At 31.7% G+C, this 25,259-nt stretch overlaps 3 protein-coding genes across 3 annotated transcripts; 1 reads left to right on the top strand and 2 right to left on the bottom strand.

The window, feature by feature from the left end:
- Positions 1-3,410: 3,410 nt before the first annotated feature.
- Positions 3,411-4,202, top strand: LOC102665306 (E3 ubiquitin-protein ligase RING1-like). Its single transcript, XM_006574202.1, has one exon. The coding sequence runs from the start codon at positions 3,411-3,413 to the stop codon at positions 4,200-4,202; it is 792 nt and encodes a 263-aa protein (XP_006574265.1).
- Positions 4,203-9,896: 5,694 nt separating this feature from the next.
- LOC113002411 (uncharacterized) lies at positions 9,897-11,032 on the bottom strand. Its single transcript, XM_026129785.1, has 3 exons — positions 10,552-11,032; positions 10,033-10,305; positions 9,897-9,925 (listed from the first exon to the last, which is right to left on the bottom strand). The coding sequence occupies exons 1-3, from the start codon at positions 11,030-11,032 to the stop codon at positions 9,897-9,899; spliced, it is 783 nt and encodes a 260-aa protein (XP_025985570.1).
- A 2,877-nt stretch (positions 11,033-13,909) lies between these two features.
- Positions 13,910-16,243, bottom strand: HSF-05 (heat stress transcription factor 5). The gene is made up of 2 exons (XM_003516418.5): positions 15,886-16,243; positions 13,910-14,293 (listed from the first exon to the last, which is right to left on the bottom strand). The coding sequence occupies exons 1-2, from the start codon at positions 16,177-16,179 to the stop codon at positions 13,958-13,960; spliced, it is 630 nt and encodes a 209-aa protein (XP_003516466.1). The 5' UTR covers positions 16,180-16,243; the 3' UTR covers positions 13,910-13,957.
- Positions 16,244-25,259: the final 9,016 nt, after the last annotated feature.

The following is a 25,259-nucleotide window of genomic DNA, read 5'->3' as shown; positions in this document are numbered from 1 at the left end:
ATAAAGATTTACGTCATACCTAATTGAAGCTTTGAATAACACCACCACCACACCACGAGTCAAATTTTATTTCAAACACCACAAATTTTAATTCCAAAAACTCAAAACACAATTAGAAGAGAAGAGAAGAGAAGCATGCGTATTTGGTATTGTAGGTGCAAAGACGCATAGTATTTAAAGGTATAGGAAAAACTTTCCTTACAACGTAAAAAAATAAATTAAAGCCTGTCTGAAACTCTATTTAATTTTTTCTTCATTATGAAAAGCCTATGAACCCTAGCAAAAAGACACAAGCATGCATGAACTGAAACCTACCCTGATGGCACACTGGAACATGGCACATGGCACAATGTAGCCTGCACCAATACCGCTAGTTTCAATGGCGAAACCAACTTTTATTTTTGGAAGGAATCTCGCCACTTTGAATACACTCCATGTCTCTTTACATGTTTTAAATTAAAAATAAAAAATAACTTACAACATAAGAGTAGAAAATAGTTACTAAGAGAGTTAATAGAAGTTTAAAAACTAATAAATGATAAAATAATGTAAGATTTGTGGATAAAAAAGAAATATTTTCTTTATTAATAGGATATAGATTATTATATCTTTGATCAGTGTATCATCAATCCTCATGCGCAAACAAAATATCGAAATTAAGATTAATTTTAGGTTAAAGTGTTAGTTAAACAAAATATTGTATATATCTTGTATAGTTTATTATGTAAATACTGCACAAACCTGTTAGCAAATGTTTTTAAAAGATGCATGATATTAAAATACTACGCATTTGTGAAGAAGAGAATTTAAGAGAAGAGAAATATAATCCAAAAGTAATATATTTATGCGCAACTACGGATCAAGACAAGACAATCTCGTCACTCTGAATGGCGGGTCCATGTAAGACAATCTCGCCACTTTGAATGGCGGGTCCACGTGGATAGGGCAACAGCAATTCCGCCACTTTGACTGGCGGAAATTGCTATGGTATGATGGATGATGGTGCACAGGATGGATGATGATGTGTTGATGGTGGGCATGGGGTATCGCCAATGGGAGTGGCGGAACCCCATGCATGAAGAAGTCGTTGTTCGTACTGGTGGGATACGTTAACCCGTTATTGGTGCTGGCAGGATTCCTTAAAAAAAGATTCCCTTCGAAAAATGTTTACAAACAGACTCTCTAAAGAAAAAAGTTTGTAAAACCACCTCTCTGACGTCATTTTGCCACAATTCAAGACACCCTATGACTAGCGATGGAGATCTAGTGTGCATTATGTAGGTAGCTTTAGAAGCCTTACCTCTCCCAATTGTCATAGCATACATAACCATTTGGTGGATAAGTCTCAATCATCTAATAATGATTGAGGTCAAAAACAAAATTTAACAGAAATTCACTTTAAATTTGATAGTTATGTAATAGGGCTTTATATGTGGATGGAATTCTTGCCGACATATCAGGTCTCTTTACTTTATAAAGACTACTAACAAGTAAAAAAAAAATTAGTAGGCGTAAAACTTAAATTTTAGTTATTTTATTTTGGATCCGTGTTGACCTCAATTGTCACATCATACTTATTACCCGGACATTCATAAGCTTAGCAATTATCAAAGGAAAGCAATTACAACAATTATGAACAAGCAGTTCTATGGTCGCTCAAAACAATGCAATGTGTTGTAGATACATATTAATGCAAATCAGGCAACTGTTCCCATCTGCAGAGTTCAATTATAACCAAAAGCAGCAAAACAAATGGCATGTACCGATGCATATATTGAAATATGCTTAAAATAGCCAGCAGGCCTACTCTATCACGATATACATATACAACACGACAATAGAAAAGCCAAGAAAATGTTATTTATTCTAACGACGTGTTATAAAAACTATGAAAAGTAACATTACTCCTTGAATTGAATATTACAAGTTTACCACCATTTCCCTATATACAAAACGCTTTGCTTGATAGCACAAGGGTCAATATATTGCTATTGGAATTGAGCCTTGCTATAAAAACTCTTGTTTATATTGCTAATTTCACATTATAGAGATCAGTATCAGTATATAATGCAAACTTTATTCTACAGAGTTTATGTCTGACCAATTTGATTAGAGAAAAGTATACATGACAATCAAATCGTCAACCAATCAATTGGAAACATCACAGAACTACTTTCAACCTGTAACAGTGTTGCATTCTGCGGGATATACTCTGCAAATTCAAACTCTGGTTCAAAGCCTCAGTTATGAAGATAGCATGTTTTAACGTGTGATCAGATGCATTTAGGGAAATCTCACTCAATGTTAAAATTTTGTAATATATGATACTTTAAATAGCTTAAATTTCGAGTGATTATATTTTAATAACAATAAATTTGAAACACTTCATCAACAACTTTTTTTTTCTATCTCTCTTGTATCATATTATATTGTTAATCAAATCAATCATTTATTTCTCATATCTTCTTTTCTCTCTCAAGTTATAGACAATTTAAATTTTTTTAAGAAATAATTTTTTAAAATTTTTTAAGATTATTGCAGTCTCACTCAATGTTAAAATCTGTAGTGTAATCTAGATATGATGAGTCATAATTCAAAATTTAAAAATTAAATTCAAATTAAAATTGATCAAGGTAATGTTATTATTTAATTTTCTCTAGGACTAAAAGAGAAAATATCTTCAAATTAAATAGTATATTATGATTAAAATTTAAATTAAATTAAAGATAAACTTATATAAAATCAAGAAATAGTATTTAAAATAAAAAATACTAAACGTAGAAGAAGTCAGTTTTTTTCTAAACCCACATTCTCTCTCTTTTTTTTTTAATCTACATTATGTTTATCCCTGGGTCTTCTAGTGAACTATCTCTTCAGGATTGTGAAAATATTCTTGTTATTACTTCGACTCATGTTCTCCAAAAAGTAGATCATGCTCTAATAGTTCTCTCCAAATAAATTAAATACATGCATCAAGATATGAAGGAAGATGCTCGATAAGGAAAAGTTCCTTGTATTAAATCGATGGTGAGTATTTAATTTGTTCTTAAAAGATAAATATAATTTAATAATCAAATGCTAAATTAATTTTTATCTCTTGATAGTAATAAACCGTTTCACCACCAATATATTCACATTTAAACACTTGATAGGCATGATTCATATAAGATATAGATACATCATTGAAAAAAAATCTTATCTCTCTCTATCAGTTTAGATTTATTTCTATCTTTTTCTTAATGGGATTTATATGATGAGATTTTTTTCTCCTCTGGTTAGTTACACACGTCCTTACCATCGCAATATAAACAGTTAAATACACGCCAAACCATTAACTAATAAGACCTCAAACTTGAAAACTGTTCTTTGTTGAATCTTGATCATTCTTTGAGAAGTTAACCTCTCCTACCATGAACCCAATGATGATCGAACCTGCAAACATTAGTTCTTCGTCATCCTTCAATATCAACCCCAAAATTGTTGAAGAAAGAATGGGTCCCTACAACATTCGTGTGATAAATGAACAAGTGGTGAAGCCCAATCCCAGAGATACATTGAGATTCAATGTGACTGTTACCCTTCGACAATTTTCAATTTATGACTGGCGTCTGCGTCTCATAAGAACCTCAACCTTGTTGGAAACTTCAACATCCATAAGCTTCCAAAGCTTGTTTGAAGATAATCAAGATTTTTTACGATCAGTATTATCCAACCCAGAATGTTTTCTCTACTTCATCCCAAGAAGTTTTGATCAAATATCACGGAATATTGTTTCCGTTGTTCAACGAGCCTTGGAGGTTCAGGGCTCCCCTTCTTCGGCTGAGTCTGCAGATTTCGAATGCGAAGTGTTCCCTTTGACTTTAGATATTTTCGTGGACATGCTGGAAGAAGTAGATGAAGAAACGCTTGCACTAATAGAAGAGGAGTCCATACAGCAAGAGGTCGCAATGATTCCAGCCTCCAATGAAGCCATACACTCCCTGCAAGCGTTCACAGATCCACTCTTCCTCAAGACTGAAAAGTGTAATATTTGCATGGATGAGTTTTATGCTGAAGAGGGTAATGAAGATGATGTCAAGTTATTGTCGTCTTCGTCAATGCCATGCGGTCATGTGTTTCATCATCAATGCATCGTGAAGTGGCTGCAAACCAGTCACACGTGTCCCTTGTGTCGCTACCCTATGCCCTCTGTCCACGACTAGTTCATCTTTTATTATGTTTATAAATCTTATCATTATCTTATGTTGAATATTGTGTGGTTGATGACTGTGTTAGAATTCGATATCTTTCGAAGACATGTGATAACATTGTTCTAACTTTGTTTAATTTCTTTAGTTTATCTCTCTTTTAGAACAAGAATCACAATGAATTAATGCCTGCTTAATTGGATCAATTGTGATTGTCTCAACTTTATATTAGTTCTTTATATGCCATCATTTTATACTTCAAAGATTTGAAAGTTAACATTTAATTTACTTGACAAGAAGGTTCTATATATATGGAGTAGAAATTTAGTTCAAATTAAACCTTGAAAATAACATAGTTGACTATAGCAGTATAAGGTTTGGTCAATATGCTCTTATGCATGTCCACATCAGATTTATCATCCCAATGCAATTGACCCTTTAACATTGATCAGTCAATATTAATTTTTTAGAACAATAATTGGTTGAAAAGTAACCCACCAGCAGCCAGCAGGCCTAGTCTATCACGATATATATCTACACCATGACAATAGAAAAGCCAAGAAAATGCTATTCATTCTAACGACAATTATTGTTTTTCTTTCTCTTGCTGTCTTCTTGGTAAGAAAAACTCTGAAAAATAGCATTACTCATTCAATTGAATATCACAACCATTTTCCTATATACAAAACGCTTTGCTTGATAGCACAAGGGTCAATTTATTGCTACCGGAATTGAGCCTTGCTATAAAACTCTTGTTTATATTGCTAATTGCACATTACAGAGACCAGTATGCAATGCAAACTTTATTATTGAAAAGATAAATTTATATCATGTCAGAAATTTATGTCTGACCCATTTGATTAGGGACAAATATACATGACAATCAAAACGTCAACCTTGTCAATTGGAAAGATCACAGAACTACTTGCAACCAGCTACTCAAATCATCTTGTTTTCGAAAGTTAGTTTACAAGTTGTAGAGACCCTTGTGCACAAGATACTTTTTTTATCATTTCGAACTCTTCCCCTTTATTCATGCAGAAGCAACGGCAGACGGCAATGTCCAGTAACAGTGTTGCATTATGTAGGATATACTCTGCAAAATTCAAACATCACAGTGTTGCCTATGACGGAAAATATCGAAATGCATTTCTGGCAGCATAGTTGGAAACATGGTAACTTGGTAAGCTATTGTGGAGGGGTGTTTGGGCAACACCGTAACGATGTAATCTTTGATGAGACTCAAATCATTTAGAGCAAGTTATGGAGATGATTATAGTAGGATCATGGATGTGGTTCAAGGCTAAGCTAAAAGGGTTCTCCGCATTTTTTTTATAATTGGTCTGAGCAGCCCTCTTTGGTGTTGCATCAGACTTAATCTTCGATCCTAACCTTTTGTTGAATATATATCTGTGCTTGAGGTAGCTGGACCATTGGCTTAATTTGTATCAAAGTAATTTTGTTTAGTGTGTTTTTGCTGCTCAAGTGATGCTTGTCGTGTGTGGAGACATTAGCGTTTTTGTTTTCTCTGACGTATATACCAACATGGGTTGGAACTACAGGAGGATCAATTCCATTGCAAGTAAGAATTGGTTATTTCTTTTCTTTGGTGGACTTACCATAATAAGAATATAAGATAGTGGGACTGGTTATTATTACGTATTCTGTTGTTGAAATTTGGGCAGCATATAGTTAACTAATGGTGTAAGATGATTTATGTAGAAAGCTAGTAGGGGTTTATTTATTTACTGCCATATGTTTCAACTCAGATCTTATGTATTGAAGTTTTAATAAACTTTATAAAATATCAAATGAGTATCAAAACACATTACGTTAGATTATCAAGAGATTTTAAGAAATACCTAGATCTATAGAGCTTGATCAATACACAGCGGAATCTTACAGCGGTCACGAATAATTGGTTTAATGACCTTCCTCAACCAAATCACCTTCTTCCTTAAGGGGCCTTCGTTTTCTCTTCAGATGGGGAGAGGAGAAACAATTTCTTGATTTCGTGTTTTGGGGATCATAATCATGCCTTATGTTTCAACCTATTAGGGTTCTCATTATCCCCTAATGAGCCAAACTGATTTTCGCTCATTAAGTCCATATCAATTTTCTGTTGGCAGTCCAATGGGTTCATTGAATTAGATCACTTTATATTGAACTCATCTAAATGTAAATAACTAATATAAATGTTATAATATAATATGCAGCTCATATTAATCAATTAGGAATTATAAAATTCCTAACAATCTCCCACTTTGGCTATATATTAACCTTAGACATTTATATCACAAAATTCTTTAGGCGCGCAACCGTATGTTATTTACTTTTAGACTCCTTTTATATAATCTGGTCCATCTCATATAGCAACAGGAAACCATTGCAGTTTTCATCACAATTTAGCGTGATTAAGCCACAATGATCACTACTGTTACTCATACTCGATGACATAGATCAAATATGGATAATCGGCATGAAAATTACATACAATGTGATCTTAATCAAGTTTTTATTTTCAACTAGTCCAAACTTTATTTTTTATAGAGATCAATCCAAAGTGCAATACAAATATTGCACACAAAACAAGCTCAGAATAAAATGATAAACATCAACTTTATTTCTGTAGAAAATCCAAACAATACAAATATCTGAAACTACGCCCATATGAGCAGTGTGCTCATGAAAAACTCTAGGTACCAAACCTTTAGTAAGTGAGTCAGTTAGCATGAAATCAGTCCTTATATGTTCTATGGAAATCTGCCTATTCTGAACTCTTTCCTTCACAACCAGAAACTTGATGTCAATGAATTTTGACTTGGTTGTACTCCTATTGTTGTTCGAGTAAAGAACTGCAGAGTTACTGCCACAATAAATTTTCAATGGTCTTTCAATGCTATTGACCACACGCAAACCAGTGACAAAGTTTCACAGCCATATCCAGTGATTAGATGCCTCAAAACAAGCAATGAACTCCGCAACCATGGTTGAAGAAGCTACAAGAGTTTGTTTAGCATACTTCCAAGAGATAGCTCCTCCAACCAACATATATATGTATCCAGAAGTGGAGCGTTTGCTGTCTTGACATCCAGCAAAATCAGAGTCTGAGTACTCGATGATCTCTAAATTGTCAGACTTCTGGTAAGTGAGCATGTAGCCTTTTGTTCTCTTCAAGTAACGCATTATGCGTTTCACTGCCTTCCAATGCTGCAATCCAGGATTACTCAAGTATTTGCCCAGAACTCCTACAAATGCTATGTCGGGACGAGTACAAACTTGAGCATACATCAGACTTCCTACTGTTGACGCATAGGGAATCTTCTGCATCTCAGTTCTTTCAAGGTCATTATTGGGACTGAATTTGTCTCCTTTAGCTATTGGGGTATCTCCTGGTTTACTATCTTTTATGCCGAATCTATCAAGTACTTTATCGATATAGTTTTCTTGTAACAACCTTAGGATACCTTGAGAATGATCTCGTAGTATATATCTTAATACCTAACACAAAAACAACTTCCCTAAGATCTTTCATCTCAAAATTTTTCGTTAGAAATCTCTTGGTCTCCTGTAAGAAGCCTATATCTCTGCTAGCAAGCAGTATATCATCGACATATAATACCAAGAATATGTATTTACTTCCATTGAACTTATGATATACACAATCATCAACTACATTTGCCTTGAAACCATATGAGGTAGTGACTTGATGGAACTTGTAATACCATTGACGGGAAGCCTGTTTGAGACCATAGATGGATTTCTTTAGTTTGCATACCATGGACTTTAAGTCACCTAACACAAAGTTTTCTGGTTACACCATATAAATCATTTCTTCAATGTCACCATTTAGAAACACAGTCTTGAAATAAGTCAAAATGAGCTATCAGTGTCATTATAGTTCTAAAAGAATCCTTTGAAGATATTGGAGAAAAGGTTTCTTTATAGTCAATTTCTTCCTTCTAAGTAAAGCCTTTAGCAACTAGACGAGCCTTATATCTCTCGATATTACCCTTTGAATCCTTCTTGGTTTTAAATATCCATTTACAACCAATAGGTTTCATACCTTCAGGCAATTTGACTAGATCCCAAACTTCATTTTCTTTCATAGACTTCATCTCATCTTTCATGGTGTCAATCCATTTTTTAGAGTTAGAACTATGCATAGCTTGACAGAAGTTGATTGGATCATCCTCTGTTAAACTAACGGCATCCTCATGTTCTTGGAGAAATATAATATAATTATTTGAGATTGCACTTCTCCTCTCTCTAATGGATCTCCTTAATGACACTTCTTGAGGTTGTTGAGGTTGCTCTAAAGGTATTTGAGGGAGAACCTCATTGTTGTCTTGTTCTGGAACAATGTCAATAGTTTGAATATTGTCTTCTATTACTGGAGTTGTATCTTGAACAGTAATAGGTACAAGGACTTGATCACTGTAAATAAGAGGTTCTTCCTCAAAGACAACATTCCTTATGTTATCTTCCTTCCTAAACTCAACTTTCTCAAGAAATCTCGCATTTCCCGTCTCGAAAAAGGATCTTAAGGTGGGATTGTAAAATTTATAGTCCCGAGAGCATTTAGCATAGCTAACCAAATATCAGCTAATTGTTCTTGAGTCCAATTTTCTCTCATGTGGCCTATAAGGCCGTGCCTCAGCCAGACAACCCCAAATGTGCAAATGTTTAATGCTTGGCCTTTTACCAGTCCAAAGTTCATAAGGGGTTTTGTTAACTGCTTTACTTGGCACCCTATTAAGGATGTAAACTGCGGTCTTTAATGTTTCTCCCCAAAGTGACTCTGCAAAGAAGAATGACTAATCATATTTCTCACCATATCCTTAAGAGTTCAGTTTCTTCATTCTGCTACACTATTCATGCTAGGTTTGCCCAACATAGTGTATTGCAGAAAAATTTCACACTCTTTGAGGAAAAGTGCAAAAGGTCTTGGACGTTGTTCTCCTGATCCATCATATCTGTCATAGTACTCACCACCACGGTCAGATTTGACAGCCTTAATTTTCTTTTCAAGTTAAAGTTCAACCTTAGCCTTGAAAGTCTTAAAAATATCTAGGGATTGGGACTTCTCATGTATCAAATTTAGGTAACCGTATCTAGAGTAGTCATCTATGAACATAATGAAATATTGTTGTCCATTCCAAGAAATTATAGGAAAATGACCACAAATGTCTGTATGCACCAGTTCTAAGATGTCTTTAGTTCTTTCGACACCTAATTTTTTTATGTTTGTTCGTTTTCCCTTTATGCATTCAACATAGACCTCAAAGTCCGATAAATCCAAAGGGTCAAGAATTTCATCCAACACAAGTCTCTGAATTCTCTGTTTAGAGATATGGCCTAAACGTTTATGTCATAAGGTGGTTGAATTCTCATTCAACTTTCGTTTATACCACGTGAACTTATTTACAATATTTTATTATAGGAACTAACAACATCAAACATGTAAAGATTATCAATTAAAGAACTAGAACCAACCATATTTGAATTTTGGTAGAGACTAACTTTATTATTTCCTAATGAATAAGAAAATTCAAATTTGTCCAAACTAGAAATAGAAATCAAATTCCGTTTAAAAGACGGTACAACAAAAGTCTCAAATAAAATTTAGTTTTTAACTGTAATCTAAAAGTTCCAATAGCTTCCACTGCAACCTTCTTGTCATCATCCACAAAGATGAACCTTTCATCATCACTTGGCGGTCGGCTCCACAGGCAACCCTGCATAGTCATACTTATGTGAGTAGTAGCACCAGAATCTACCCATCAAGTATCTTTAGGTACAAAAACCAAATTAACTTCAGAACAAACTAGAGTAAGAAATTTACCTTTCTTCACACGCCATGTAGCATATTTGGGACATTCTTTCTTCATGTGTCCTGACTTCTTGCAGAAGTAACAGGTAAATTCCTCATCCTTATTTTGTTTCTTTTGTTGAGAAGTCCCTTCCGCAACACCCTTAGTTTTCTTCCTTTTCTTATTCTGAGAGGTTGAAGTCAAGTGAGCACTTTCAGTCCTATCTCTTTGCAGCCTCTCCTCCTCTTGCACACAGTGAGATATAAGCTCATTGAGGAACCATTTGTCCTTCTGAGTGTTATAGCCTATGAAGCACCGACATCGATACAGACACCGAACATGACATGGACATGGACACTGGATACCTGTAATGTCCAAAATATAGAATGTAGTACGGGTGTCATGTTGGTGTCGGACACTGACACGGACGCGTGTCGAACACCGGACACGGCAAGGGGATGGAGTGTTCGTGCTTCATAGGTTATAACTCACTTTGAATTGCTCAAAGTGTGCAGGAAGCGAGATCAAAATCAAGTACACGAGCAGTTCACCAAGCTCTAACTTAAGTGACTTGAGTTTAGATGCGAGATTGGACATCTCCATAATGTACTCCCTTATGTTTCCTTTGCCTTTATAGTTCATGGAGATGAGTTTAGCCAAAAGGTTACTCGTCTCCACTTTTTCATTTTTGGCAAAGTATTGTTCAATTTTCTCAAAGAATTTCTTTGCACTTTGACCCTTAGAAATAGAACCCCGAAACGCCTCTGAAATAGAGTGCTTCATGATCATAAAGCACATTCGGTTGGACTGATCCCACTTTTGAATTTTTACCTCATTAGAGGTTTTTGGAGTGGAAATGGGTCGTTCCGTCCTCAGTGTCAAGTCCAAATCCATATAGCCAAGAACAATTTCTACGGCTTCCTTATAGACCTTAAAATTTGTCCCATTCAGTATTGGGATAGAATTCACTTGGGCAGTAACATTTGCAGCACTGACAATATTAACTAAAGAGAGAACAAAAATTAATAACATGTTCACAAATAATCAAGTTTGTCATATAAAGTATATATAACAAGTAATGCAAATATTTTCCATAAGAGATCAATCACAAGATACTAAGCACAACATTAATTCTAGTCTTTGGACAAAGAAATTAATTTATAATTGGTACTCTCAACGCAATGATCAAATATTGACAATTAGTTCTGTCAAATAATAGCCTTTCTTTGGACCGACTATTATTCTCATGAAAAAAAAAACTTTATAATTGTTACATATTTATCATCACATGTATGTTATTATTTGGCCAAATTGTGTCTTCCTTTGGGTAAATAATTTCATACTAACATCCATGCAATTTAATTAAATCAATTTACACAATAGAGGTTACTTTGGCAACATAATGGTTCAATCAATTTAATTAAAAATTACTGGACATGCAAATAAATTGAAAGAATTCGTAATGGTTAAATTTGCACCCAATTGTGATAGCAGTAAATATTTGAAAACGACATCATGGTAAACTAATTACGCATCTAAAACGAACATACCACGATACTATCACAAATTTATACTAACCACAAGAATATCATAAATTATCAGTCTATCATCGATTCATGAAGGAAAAACAGTTGGAAAAAAAACAATAAATTATTCATATAAGACAAAAAACCATTGTCTTATTACTGATTCATATAAACAAAAATTATATATATATATATATATATATATATATATATATATATATATATATATATATATATATATGAAATTGTGTCATGTACAAAACATCATGATAATGGTATACATATAGATTCACAAATCGCACACAATGACCTTATATAAAAATATAAGTCCATGTGGCTTTGTATTCGACGTAAAGAGTTTTTGAAAACCTTATATGTATAAAAAAAAACCTTTCTTGTTCACGAAATATATATTGTTCAAGAAAACCAACGCCAGATACGTCGAATCTTTATCCCAAATAGAATAATATGTAAACACACGCGACACAAACAAAAATTGTGTACAAACCCGTAAATCAAATGCAGAAACCTTTTATTCATTTGAAAAAAAAAGGAAAAACTTTACAACCATAACACAAAAATTTACGGGTTTTATAATTTTATTAATCAAAATAGTTTCTCCCCAAAATAAAATTAGGGATCATATAACTAAAACGATCCAGATATAATACATATCAAACAACTTTAAATCCCAATAATCTAATAGTAATGGTGGTTCTGATACTATTTGTTGGAAGTTTTAATAAACCTTATAAAATATCAAATGAGCACCAAAACATATTACGTCAGATTATCAAGAGGTTTTAAGGAATACCTGGATCCATAGAGCTTGATCAACACGCAGCGAAATCTTACAGCGGTCACGAACAATTGGTTTAATGACTTTCCTCAATCAAATCACCTTCTTCCTTATGGGACCTTTGTTTTCTCTTCAGATGGGGAGAGGAGAAACAGTTCCTTGATTTGGTGTCTTGGGAACCATAATCATGCCTTAAGTTTTAACCTATTAGGGTTCACATTATCCCTTAATGAACTAAACTGATTTTCGCTCATTAAACCTATATCAATTTTCCTTGTTGGCAGTCCAATGAATTCATTAAATTAGATCACTTTATATTAAACTCATATAATTAAATATAAATAATTAATATAAATATTATAATATAATATATAACTCATTGATTAGGAATTATAAAATTCCTAACATTATGTTCTACCAGCAGAGTACTGTGTTACACTTTCATGGCACCTCTGGTACCTTGTCATCTATAATATGTCATCTATAATATTTAGTTTGTTGACTGTTAAAAAAAAAAGACTATGGTTGCATCATACCTATACACATTAGATTTTGAAAATGCGATCACTTTGTAGTTTAAAGAATTGAATATTCTCCCATATGCCAGTTGACGAAGGTTAATTTAGTATAGCTTTGGACAACTTGCTTTTAATAATATATAACAATATTTTTTAATAGAAGTATTTTGGAGAGATTTTTTTTCTGATATTACTTGGATTTGGTTTTCATATACAACTATATACGCACCATCCTCAAACAATCAAGATGCTCTACATGAAAATTGAGGAAAAATTACGTGTAAGTGGATGGTAAAAATGCTTCTAGAGATAATATATAATTGGTTTTGTCTCAAAAAGATAATATATAGTTGGTATATCATTTAATTTAATAATCAAATGCTAAATTGATTTTATCTCTTGAAAGTGACAACAGGATTTTCAAAATATAATGACATTCAGATATTCTTTATATAAGATATAAACTCGATTGTAGAAATCTTATCTTTATCTATTAGTTTAGATTTATTCCTATTTCCTTCTTAATGGATTTATAAGAGGATGATATTTTTCTTTCTCCTCTGATTAGATACACAGGTACTTACAATCTTGCAATATAAATAGTTAAATACACGCCAAACGATTAATTAATAAAACCTCAAACATGAAAACTTTTTTTTTTGTTGAATCTGAAGCATGAAGTTAACCTTTCTTACCGTGGACCCGATGATGATAGAACCTGCAAACATCAGTTCTTCGTCATTCTTCAATATCAACCCCAAAGTTATTGAAGAAAGAATGGGTCCGACAACATTCGTGTGATAAATGTACAAGTGGTGAAGCCCAAATCCAGATATACATTGAGAATCGATGTGACGGTTACTCTTCTCCAATTTGCAATTTATTATTACTCGCGCCTGCGTCTCAGTAGAACATTTGGTTTAGAGCTGAACATATATATTAGGTTATTAGCTAATTAATTTTCATACATTATTTGTGATAATGCTAACTAGGGTTTACAACTTGCTGAATATGAGTGAAGCGTGAACATTAAATTAAAACTAGCATTATTAATTATAATCCATGAAAACTCTTAAAACAGCTCTATATATTTCCATCAAATAATAATTATCAATTAACATAGTCTCCTAACTTTATTTTGGTGGGTGTCCATAAACTGAGAGAGACATTCCAACAACTTCATTTCAAGTGCTTTGCATTCATCTATTTGCACTTGCAGCTCTAATCTCTCCTTCTTTAGGTTCTTGTTCTCCTCCATAAGTAGTTGATGATCATTGTTTTCTTCCGTGGAACTCGTTGCATTATTTTCCTCAGAAGAAGACTTGAGGTATGCAGGAAACACACTTGGCTCGCACTTTTTCCTTGTGATTTCACCTAACATGTGCCTGCAACCCCTCTGAAATTTCTCGTGCTTGAATTCCCATCTTTTTGATGATATTTTCTTAAATCCCTGTTTTGTAATTTTGAAAAATCAGAAAAAGATGAAACAAACACCAAACCAAACCGCTGCTAACACAAATAAATAGATCAACACTTTCTTTACCTTGTGACAACTGACAAATATATATAAACCGATTTATAATTTTACTTTAATTAATACAAATACTATGTCTATATATAAAAATATTGCGTATTTCCAAGTATTTTTGTTTAATAAGAGGCTAGTATACGTTACTCAGAGACCTGTCTCTTCACAAATATTACAATATATTATAAACTTGTGAAATTTTCTAATACTATAACTTATTGTTGAAGCTTACCCGTAATCAAGTATGATTTTGCAATTGTTTTTTTATAGACGGATTGCGAGCTAGCTAGGTTTATAGAAACTTAAATTTAGATGCCGTAAATTATATTATATATGATATGATGGTTGAAGTAGATTGGTACGAGATTACGTAGAAGCATCACAAGTTGATGAAACATATATAAAAATATTATTCAACGTCATCATGTTATTATATACACCAAACGGCTGCTCTATAAATAAATAAAAAATGTCAAAGATAAGCTTTTGAAAATTCTTTAACCAAATGTACAGCATGCTATCGTTCGCAGTGAGCAATGTTTTTAAAATTTTCAACTTATGTGTGCTCAAGTGAAGTAGTGTAGCATGTGCAGTACAACTATTTTGACTTTTAGTTAAAAATATCTGATTTGACCATCATCTTATATATATACATTGACTTGACCTTCATTATATGCACGTGGTTTGATTTGTTTTGTTTAACTATTATTAATACTTCCTCAGTTCCGCGTAATAAAAAAGAAAAAACTACGATACTTCCTTTTCAGTATAGAAATAGAACTCCTCTAGCGTCGTAGTTTTGAAAGAAGAAATGTGGAAGGTAGGGGGGGAAAAAACAAAGAAAACAAGAGAGCAAACCACAAAAGCAGAAGAAAAACTCAAAAGCATATATATCACTAAATATGGCCTTTGAACAATCAATATTAATTATTAATACATTAACTTTAATCCGTTTTTTTTTTCAATACTTCATTTTCAATAGAGCTCCTCTACCTAGCGCCCCTAGTTTTGAAGAATGTATAGGGGAACCTGGAGATGGAAAACAACAGAAAAAACTAGAGAGCAACAAAGATTTTTTTTGTGCTAAATATGACCTCTAATCGATCAATATTATCACTTTTTCCTTTAACTCCACATTGTAAATTTTTAAAAGAAAACAATGGCTGATGCTTTTTTTCTTTATAAATGTTTCCTTAATTTATATATGGTAAAACTAATTCAAGAAAATTGATATATATATATATAACAACTTCAATTAAATGGAGAAAGGAAATCCATTTGTTCTGAAACATCTAACTGAAGATATGATATGCAATAACTTGGTGTACTATTCGAGTAGAGAGTAATATTAATGTGTCTTAATAATTAGTTCAGCTTATTTTAAACTTCAAAGCAATAATAATTTAATCAAAATGTTACAAAAGGGAAAAAAACCAATGGATGAACTCCAACATCTCCATCCTAGGCAAAATAGACAAACATGCTACTATAGTTAGTAGTACGTAATTACTCACATAGGTATTCAATTGGCGAATGAAGCTAGAGAAGTTGTTGTGCTTGAAATATCTGGGCAAGGTGAGCTCAGAGAACTCAGATGGAGACCACACAACAAAGCCAGTTCCTTCTGCATTCCACGACACAATTTTGGTGCTATCTTCAATGTTCTCACCTAATTCTTCCAACAAATCGTACGTTTTCAACAGAAACGGTGCGGGGCACCTTTGCCTTGGTGATTGCCCTGCATGACCACCAACGTTGTTGTTGCCTAAACCAAGGTTGAGCTCTAACACACTATAATTATTAGCCATGATTAATTAATAACTTAAAAGTCTACCTAGCTAAACAGGTTCATATTCTACACACTTCTCTTTATATATATATATATATATATAGCACCTACTACCACTTGGTAGATAGGAGAAGAACCTACTAGTGCATGCCGTGGAAGGTGTGGACTATTTCCTTTTGTCTTCTTAATGATTTCTTTTTCTCCTTCTTTCTTTTACTTTCTCTCGCACGTGAGAAATCCTGATGATGAAGTCAAAATAATTTTATATCAACAGATTCGTGCGTTAACATGGAAGAGTGATATGAATATTTTATCTTGGTCAGAGGAACTTTTGTGATAGTGACCTACGTATAGCGCTGAATACTTTTTTAAAAAAATATTTTTAATTTTATTGAAATACAGGGACTAAGCCCAAAGAAAAAGTGGGCGAAGAATAAAGACATATATATATATATATATAAGCGCTGACTAATTGGCAAATAAAACAAAATATTATTCAAAGTTTTGATGCAATATTCTTAATTTGTTTTTCACGGGTATTCTTAACTAAGCAAAATAGAATCTGCTTTTGATAGTTTTTTTTTTCCTGTATACACAAATTTTAGAATCAAACCAGATTTAAAAGTTTTAAACCCTTCTCACTTAAACTAAGATATGTTGACAAAAGTTTGATGATTCTAATCTAATTAAACTGGCTCACAAAATATTCCAATATTGATAGTGAAAGCTTATCAGAATGGCTCACAACTTACTTCAACATATATTTGATCGTATGAGCAGTGGCGGAGCTTAGTTCTCCATGAAGGGTGGCCCCCCAAAAATTTTACAAAATTTAATTATATATATATATATATATATATATATATATATAATTATTTAAATTTTATTAGATATTAATAAAAAATTTATATTGTTTTCCAATATTCTTTAAGGATATTTATTCCTTAATTAATTAATGATTTTGAATAATAGAGTATACAAATTTTAATTTGCATATTAATAGTTATTGAATGAATATAAAACATATATTTTTAATCATTTTCTTTATTATTATTAGAGATTATTTTATATTAATATTAAACTTTAAGTTTTTGTTTGTGATGACATTAACCTTACTAATATAACACTAACACGCGCGCGCATACATACATACATATATATATATATATATATATATATATATATATATATATATATATATATATATATATATATATATATATATATTTTGCATTTTCCAATCCATTTTTCTATAAATTTTATAATTTCATTTTACTACCGATTATGAAAACTTATCCAATATAACTTAAAATACAGTTTTGGATTTTTAAGCAGATTTTTCCTATTTATTTTGTGGTATTCTTGTGATTTTTCTACAAAATTTTTGTGCCAATTGTGTTATAATTTTAGCAAAAATATTATATTCTCTTTAATTTGTTGAAAAAGTTAGAGAATTTTGTTAGGCATTCCAATGCATATATTGTTTTATGTACGTAAAACAAATAATGTATTTTTAAAAATTCACATAATATTTACATTTATTTTTTTTCATTATTTTATTCAGTAGCATATGATAGTTTAGAAGTCACAATAAAAAATAAACTTGAGAAGCTTTATTAAAATTATAACTATTTTGACCCCTCCAAAAACTTATCTCACGCTTCACCACTGCCTATAAGAGTTGTGAAAATAATAAGATGTAATATAGTTGCTAACTAGATAGCTAAGTTTCATAAACATACTGTCAAAGATTCAATTTTAATTTTTAATTGTGTGTATAGAGAAAATCTTATTGGAAAAGAAATTTTTTTAGGACGGATGCATTTGAGAGAGAGTGGGGACAATTATATATATATATATATATATATATATATATATATATATATATATATATATATATATATATATAGGTTATATATTATTTTTAAAATATAATTAAAAAAATTAAGTTATAATATCAGTTTTGTTCCCACTGGTTTGATTTATATATATAAGTATTGTCTCACAACTAAATTTCTTTGGATCTATCACTGATTTACTTTAGTAATCTATGTATTCAAAAAAAAGATATTTGTATACATTTCAGGAGTTTTACATCATGATTTCTAAATATGAAAATACATTACTTTCAAGAGAGAGGAAAAACTAGTTAAAGAGTGACTAGTAAAATCTACGTATTAAAAAAGCTACAAAATTAACTGTGGAATATATACATAGTTTTTATTCCTCTGCTTCTATTTTTTATTGTCTACATGGTCTGTAGTTTTAAAAAGTTACTATGGTACCTTCTCTTTTAGAGTGAATACTAATAGTCTGTTTTGAAGAGAAGAAACTGAAAAGAAAAGAAAAAATAAAGAGATAAAAAAAACACTGATTACAATGTCATTTTTTTGTTTGATTGGATAGAAAATAAAAAAATAAAAAAGAGAAATAATTGATTAAATGAGACAAAAATTTAAAATTTTCTTTCCTTTCTTATTTTCTTTCATTTCTATCAAACTTACCCTAATAAATATATATTGCTTTTGAATTTTCATGTAAGGAAATATAAGTAATATTCCTTTTAAATATTATATAGTTTCAAATTGGATTGATAATTAAATTGGTAAACTACTTCTTTAAAGTTCGCTAATTCAATCACGATCTACACACAGAGTAAAAAAAATAAAAAAATAATGGAATAGCAGTTAAATAGAAGTGTGCGTAAGTAGAAGAGAAAAAAATGTATATTTATAATAAACACACGTGGTATATTATTAGTGATAGAATGGTTACTACGTAAAATATCTTATTGCCATTTTTTCTATATTCAAGAACCAACATTTTGGACCGAACTGTCCTATAATCCATTGATCGATCATCGATGAAGCTTGTTCTATGATATTTTATTTGTCACAACTTTGACAAATTACGTGTCCCAAACTCCCAATGTTTTCTTGGAAGAAAATTTTGCTTCGATGAAAAGCGTTTCGTTTCGGGACGCTGCAATTTTCCGGGTAGATAAATTCAATTCAACACAAATAATAATAATAATAATAATAATAATAATAATAATAATAATAATAATAATAATAATAATAATAATAATAATAATAATAATAATAATAATAATAATAATAATAATAATAATAATAATAATAATAATAATAATAATAATAATAATAATAATAATAATAATAATAATAATAATAATAATAATATTAATATTATACTAACATTTTCTAAAAAATAAAGATTACCTTAATGATAAAAATTAATATATATAATTTCACGAAATCTTAAAAATATGTTATAATTTACTCTAAAAATAATAGTAATGTGTTCTTTCTTTTTATGAATTCTCTCTAAATCTCATTAACTAGCTTAGCTTTATTTTTTAATCAAATTCATATAAAACATTTAATAGTATAAAAGATATTGTAAATCAATAATTTATTAAAAATTATACATATAATGATTTTTGTTTAACTCGGTGTAAAAAAAATTGTGCTATATATAAGTGTGTTGTGTGTGTGTGTTTGTAAGCATATGAGGTGAGAAAGGAGAGTTTTAAGAAACTAATCTCAATTGTATTATATAATTAAAAGAGATCATTAAAATTAAAATTAATTAAAATTGTTTTAACCCACGTATAATTGTATTCTTCTGTCTTGGACTAGAGGCCTCTCAAGAAAAGGTATTGGTTATAGATAAGATATGCATGGGTCCATCTAGTGTCAAGTTATATGGGCCCACTAAAAGTGCATAGATATGAAAAATTGCAAGAAGGGCCGCGAAGCCTGACCCGTCTCTTGGAAGAACCTAGCAAACTTTATTACTTTTCAAATTCATGATGTAATCATTTCGGCCTCTCCCACTTTTCATTTGCTGGCAGCTGACACAAAAAGGTTCTTCTTCCATGTAACGTTATGACTATTCAAGGTTATTTACGTATCTAATTTAAGTAATTACAAAAAATATCAAACTGGATGGACGAATTCGGGGGTTTGTTAAAACTTAAAATGAGTTAATTTAGCTTACTTTATTAAGTTTTTCTATTATGTATCCTTAGAATACTGATTAAGAAATTAACAGAAATTTTTTATTGTAAGCAGCATAATTTTTTTTAGGAGATAAGCACCACAATTTCAAATTTTCTTTTTAGTTTCTTATCCGGTGATTAACATTTGCCTAATTATTTTAGTGATGAATTACAATCTTACAAAATAGCTTGTAAGGTGATGTGAGACTTATAATTTTCAAATATTAGGAGTTATCCAAACACACGATAAATAAGAAAATTATTAGTGGCTTGCTTAGGTTTAGATTCGAGGAATATATGGTGATTTTTATCATGCTTGTTGTTTTTTAATCAACAAATATTAGTAATAAGTCTGTTATGTTATATTGGTGGGATATGTGCCTCTTCCAATCACCAAGTCACCTTATCATTTCTATTGTGCTTGTCGTGTTATAATTGTGCTAATATTAGTTTATGATTAGTTAATATTGTGTCAAGATCGATGAATCAATGGTAAGAAAAAAAAATGGTGAAGATTATAAGACAAAATTCTCTTTTGAATTAGAGTGAGATCTTGTTATGGAACCAAGAGGGATAAAATATTAAGAAGATCATTACTACTATCAATGGATCACAAATCAACCATACAAGTGAATTTGATATCATATTTTAATCTAAAATTTTAAGACATCGTGTTTGTGAGTTTTCCTCACTTATATATTACTCAACTTGTTCATTCTTACTCAATATGAGACTTCATCTTCACATAAACTCTGTAACATTCCAATTTTTTAATCTAGATTAAAAAGGATTGTTATTTATAAATAAATAGAGTTTTAGAAAAATGATAAGATTTTATAAATAAATAAATAAAAAATATAATTATTAATTAAAATAATGATTTGGGAGAAAATAAAAAGGATATTTTATTTATTTATTTGTTTGATAGAAAGTAAAATAGAATTTGTTTTTATAAAATAAATAAATATAGAGCAAATGATAGGCTGAATACCCTAGGTATAAATAGTTATGTAGATATAAATAGTTATGTTAAGTAAGGTGCCTTTTTTTGCCTTATTTTCGTTTTTCCCCTTCTCCTTTCAAAACTCTTTCTTTTTTTCGCAGCCCACCAAACTTGTCTCAGAAAAATGACAATCTCGGACTCGTTCACCGTTGGATCGTCGTGAAATTTGAGTACCACGTTCTCAACCCAATTTCGAACATTCTCACCGTTGGGAATTTCAAAATCATATCTCAGCTTAGAGGAAAACCCTTCGCATTATAGCATTTTAATTTCCCGCAGAAACCCAAAACTGTCTCGGTAAAACTACGATCTCGGTTTCGTTAACCGTTGGATTTTCATGAAATTTGGATATGTTGTTCGAAATTAAATTTCTCACACTTCCACCGTTGGGATTTTCGAGATAATATTTTTGGTGGGAGAAAAAGGAATCGCATGAAGACAGTACAAGTGGAGGTTTCAATCTTTTCTCCGTCTCTCTGACGTTTGGGAATTCTATCGGAGCAGTCGGAGGAATAATTGAAAGAATCTCAGGGAACCGCTAGAGATGTTACTATCACTGGCTGAAAACACGTGAGTCTGCTCAGAGGTAAGGGATGAGTTATTCACAATTGGGAATTAGTAAGAACATTGTAGGGATCCTTAGAAATATCAATTGGAATGAGTTTTGGGGTATTTTTGAAATTTTCATTTTATCCTTATAATTATTACTGTGGATTATATTTGTTTGATAAATCAGTTGATGTCCTAATGAGAAATGGCTGTGAAATTTATGTGTTCTTGTGTTGAGTGTGAACCCCTTAGAAAAATTAAACTCTTTTTATTAACGCAAATTATATTTTAAATAATATTATTCAATGACTTATTTTATACAAATTATTATCTTGTTCTAATTTTTCTACGACGATGATCAACATGTTATGTGTATATGAGTTATCAGGTGCAATAAGTTATTATAATGGTATTATAATATTATTGTGAAGATTGAGTAGTACAAAGTTGAATGTGTCACTTTGCGATATACATGTAAAAATGAGATGGTTGATGTGATATTATGAGATGTTAAATTATGACCATGATATTTGATTGTGAATAAGTGTGTGTGTTTGATACTTGATGTGACAATAATTATATTGTGAAATGTAGGTTCCTAATTAAGAACTAGTGTTAAATTGTAGCGCAATTGTGTTAAACATGTTTGAAACATGAGTGTGAGGTCGTGGTATTGTATAATCCATGAGCAGTGTTTATAAATGAAATATGTGATGAATTATGGAATAATATGTTGCCTTGAGATTATAATATTGTTATTGAGATTGAGTAAAAGTGTAAAGTAGAACATGTGATGTTGAATTATGAGATACGTGAAAACATGTGATGGTGGATTGTGACATTATGAGATGTGAAATTGTGAATGAGTTTTGGTTGTGAATAAGTGTGCGATTAACTCTTGATGTGACATTATTTGTGTTGTAAGCTGTGAATTGTATAATAACCCGACCAGTGTTATCTTAAGAAAAGTGTAAATGCGCAGTGTTAAAGAGAAAGTGTAGGTTTCCTATTTAGGAACCAGTGTTAAATTGTAGCGCAATATGTTGTACATGTTTAACACACGAGTATGAGGTCATGAGTATTGTATAATTCACGAGCAGTGTCTGTGTGCTAAAATGATTTTAGGGGTTGGACCTGAATCAGGAGGGAGAGGCCCTGACGGACTCTTCGGAGTGTAGGCCTTGGGGGTCACCGGGTTTGAGTGCTCCTTTAAGCCTATGCTGATCCCATATGGTTGGAGCATTCTCGCAAAACATCGTGACCCTGACTGGTCTCCCTATGATCTTACTTAGTGAGAGTGACCTGACAAACTCATTGTTTGGTGTGTCTTGTTATGTACTCCTAAGCGCTCCAGGGTGGTTTTTCACTGACATGGTACCACATTGCATATAGGCTTGAGTCTTAGCATAACTGTTTCATGCACGTGCTAATTGTTTATTATGAAATTGATGTGTTATTATGTCTTGATCAGAGCGTGTGATTCTTGTGTAATGTGATTGATGATTGAAAAGTGAACTTTGAAAGATAAAGTGGTGGAATTACGTGTAACTAAGTTTTATTTGGTTTATATGATATGTATATCTAGTTGTCTTGTTTCTCTATTAGTTAGGAATGTGATAACTCACTCCCCGTGTGTTGTTTATGTTTGGATTCTGTGATTATCTTGAACTTTGTGTTCGGGGGAGCAGATGAATAGGTGGATAACTATGAAGAACCTCATGCTAGAGGACACGGGAACACAACGCTCTGATAGGATGTGACATTAGGATATAGGTTCTATATTAATTGTATGAAGCTTAGACGGTCTTGTTTGAGTCGAGATGAATTTATTATTTATTTGGACAAGTTTGAATATGATGTAGAAGAAAGTGAATGTGAGTCTTTTATCCCTTTGAAAGGCTTGTATTTAAAAATACTTTTAATTAATATTTGAATTTTTATTCCTTTACTAATATATATGTGAGGGGTAAAGGGTGTCACAAACTCTAATAGATCTGAACTGAAATTTATAACATGTCATTTAAAAAGAAAATGCATTACTACAAAAGTCATTTATTAAGACACGCCAACAAAGACGGTCAACAGAAACCGTCGTAGAATACAATACGATGGCAGAATTATAATTAAATTTATTAATAACGAAGACGACTTTCGTATGACTGTCTTAAAATTGTAAGTTCAAGGACAGTTATTTAAAAAACCATCTTTGAATTGTTATGCTTTTATTTCTCTGTCTCTTATCTTCTCGGGTACTACACTGACCCTTCATTTCTCTCTCTCTCTTATTGTTGCCTTCTCTATCTCACTTTCTCTTGTCGCTTTCTCTCTCTCTGATGGAGAACGACATGGGTCTGGATGTGGACGCCCTCAACGGCATCAACAAGGAAGAGGGTAGTGGGGAACCTTCACGGGTACCTTCTCGGTCCACGGTTGTGGCATCGTAGGCGGCGGAAAGGGCGAGAAAGGTAGCTCGCGGATGGCGATCGGCTTCACCTTCGGCGTCTTGGAGTAGCTGAACTGGAACTCGAACGATGCTTCAACATTGTGGAAGAGGAAGAAGCGTCACAACCATGGTAGAACTTTTTTGTAAGACTTTTTTATTTAAGTTAAAATACTCCTAATCCCTAAATCCTAATACTATGCTTCTTAATAAAGTTTTTCTTATAAAATAGGTCTATACTTTTACATCAGAGTAAGTTCATTATTCAAAATGAGATTTGTACTTTACACTTTGCTAAATGTTTATGCAGGATCAATCAAAGTTGTATATCTTTCTTGAGATTGTAACAAAAGGTTCCCTTAGAAGCCTCTATCAGAAGTATACTCTTCGAGATTCCCAAGTATCTTTCTATACGAGACAAATTCTACATGGTTTGAAATATCTTCATGACCGAAATGCGGTTCATAGGTGACTCCAAATTTTATTTTATTTTTCAATCCTGTTTCATTTTCCTTTATGTATTTAGGACTTCTGTTTTTCTGTGGTAATCCTAGTCTTGAATCTTATGGTATGGTTCAGTACTTCAATCTTTTAGAACAATGCTGACAACAGTTCTATGGTTCTTGCTTTCCTTGCTTCAAAGGAACGTTCACATTAGCATATTGTCTCATAATTGCAATAATTCTTTATAAATAACTTGTGGATTTATTTTATTTTCTTCTTGTTATTTGGCCACATTCTTTTTCTTTTTTGGATAAATGTTGCTTCATTTCCATTGTTTGAAATGCATTTTATTTATTTGGCCAAAGAAGAGAGTTGAGGAGTGAGGTGAACAGCGGAGTCCAAGGGAAGAAAAAGATATCCAATTATTGTCATTGTTATTTTTTTCATGCCGTAAACCACTACCTTTCAATACTAAAAGTCTAGTATTTGTGGATCGTGTATTAGTTTCTTCCAGTTGTGAGTTAATTTGAGTTTCAAATTCAAATGATTAAAAAGAAAAATCAAGTTACTAAGGTCAGGTTGAATGGTTACATGTTGGAACTTTTAGTTTTGGATATTTTAATGAGAAGAGTTTTTTCTTAG

Source organism: Glycine max, chromosome 1, assembly GCF_000004515.6.
Source record: "Glycine max cultivar Williams 82 chromosome 1, Glycine_max_v4.0, whole genome shotgun sequence".
NCBI classification, from domain to species: domain Eukaryota; kingdom Viridiplantae; phylum Streptophyta; class Magnoliopsida; order Fabales; family Fabaceae; genus Glycine; species Glycine max.
Note: the sequence above shows the minus strand (reverse complement) of the source record. Positions and strands in the feature narration are given on the sequence as shown.

What these genes read in the sequence shown, in the direction of transcription:
- LOC113002411 (XM_026129785.1), bottom strand. Translation starts at nt 11,032, where the DNA reads ATGTTATTAATTTTTGTTCTCTCTTTAGTTAATATTGTCAGTGCTGCA. An exon ending in GTCACTTAAGTTAGAGCTTG is followed by an intron (nt 10,306 to 10,551) that starts GTGAACTGCTCG and finishes GGTGCTTCATAG; the next exon opens with GCTATAACACTCAGAAGGAC. An exon ending in TACATGGCGTGTGAAGAAAG is followed by an intron (nt 9,926 to 10,032) that starts GTAAATTTCTTA and finishes ATGACTATGCAG; the next exon opens with GGTTGCCTGTGGAGCCGACC.
- HSF-05 (XM_003516418.5), bottom strand. Translation starts at nt 16,179, where the DNA reads ATGGCTAATAATTATAGTGTGTTAGAGCTCAACCTTGGTTTAGGCAAC. An exon ending in TTCGCCAATTGAATACCTAT is followed by an intron (nt 14,294 to 15,885) that starts GTGAGTAATTAC and finishes ATTACAAAACAG; the next exon opens with GGATTTAAGAAAATATCATC.
- LOC102665306 (XM_006574202.1), top strand. Translation starts at nt 3,411, where the DNA reads ATGAACCCAATGATGATCGAACCTGCAAACATTAGTTCTTCGTCATCC.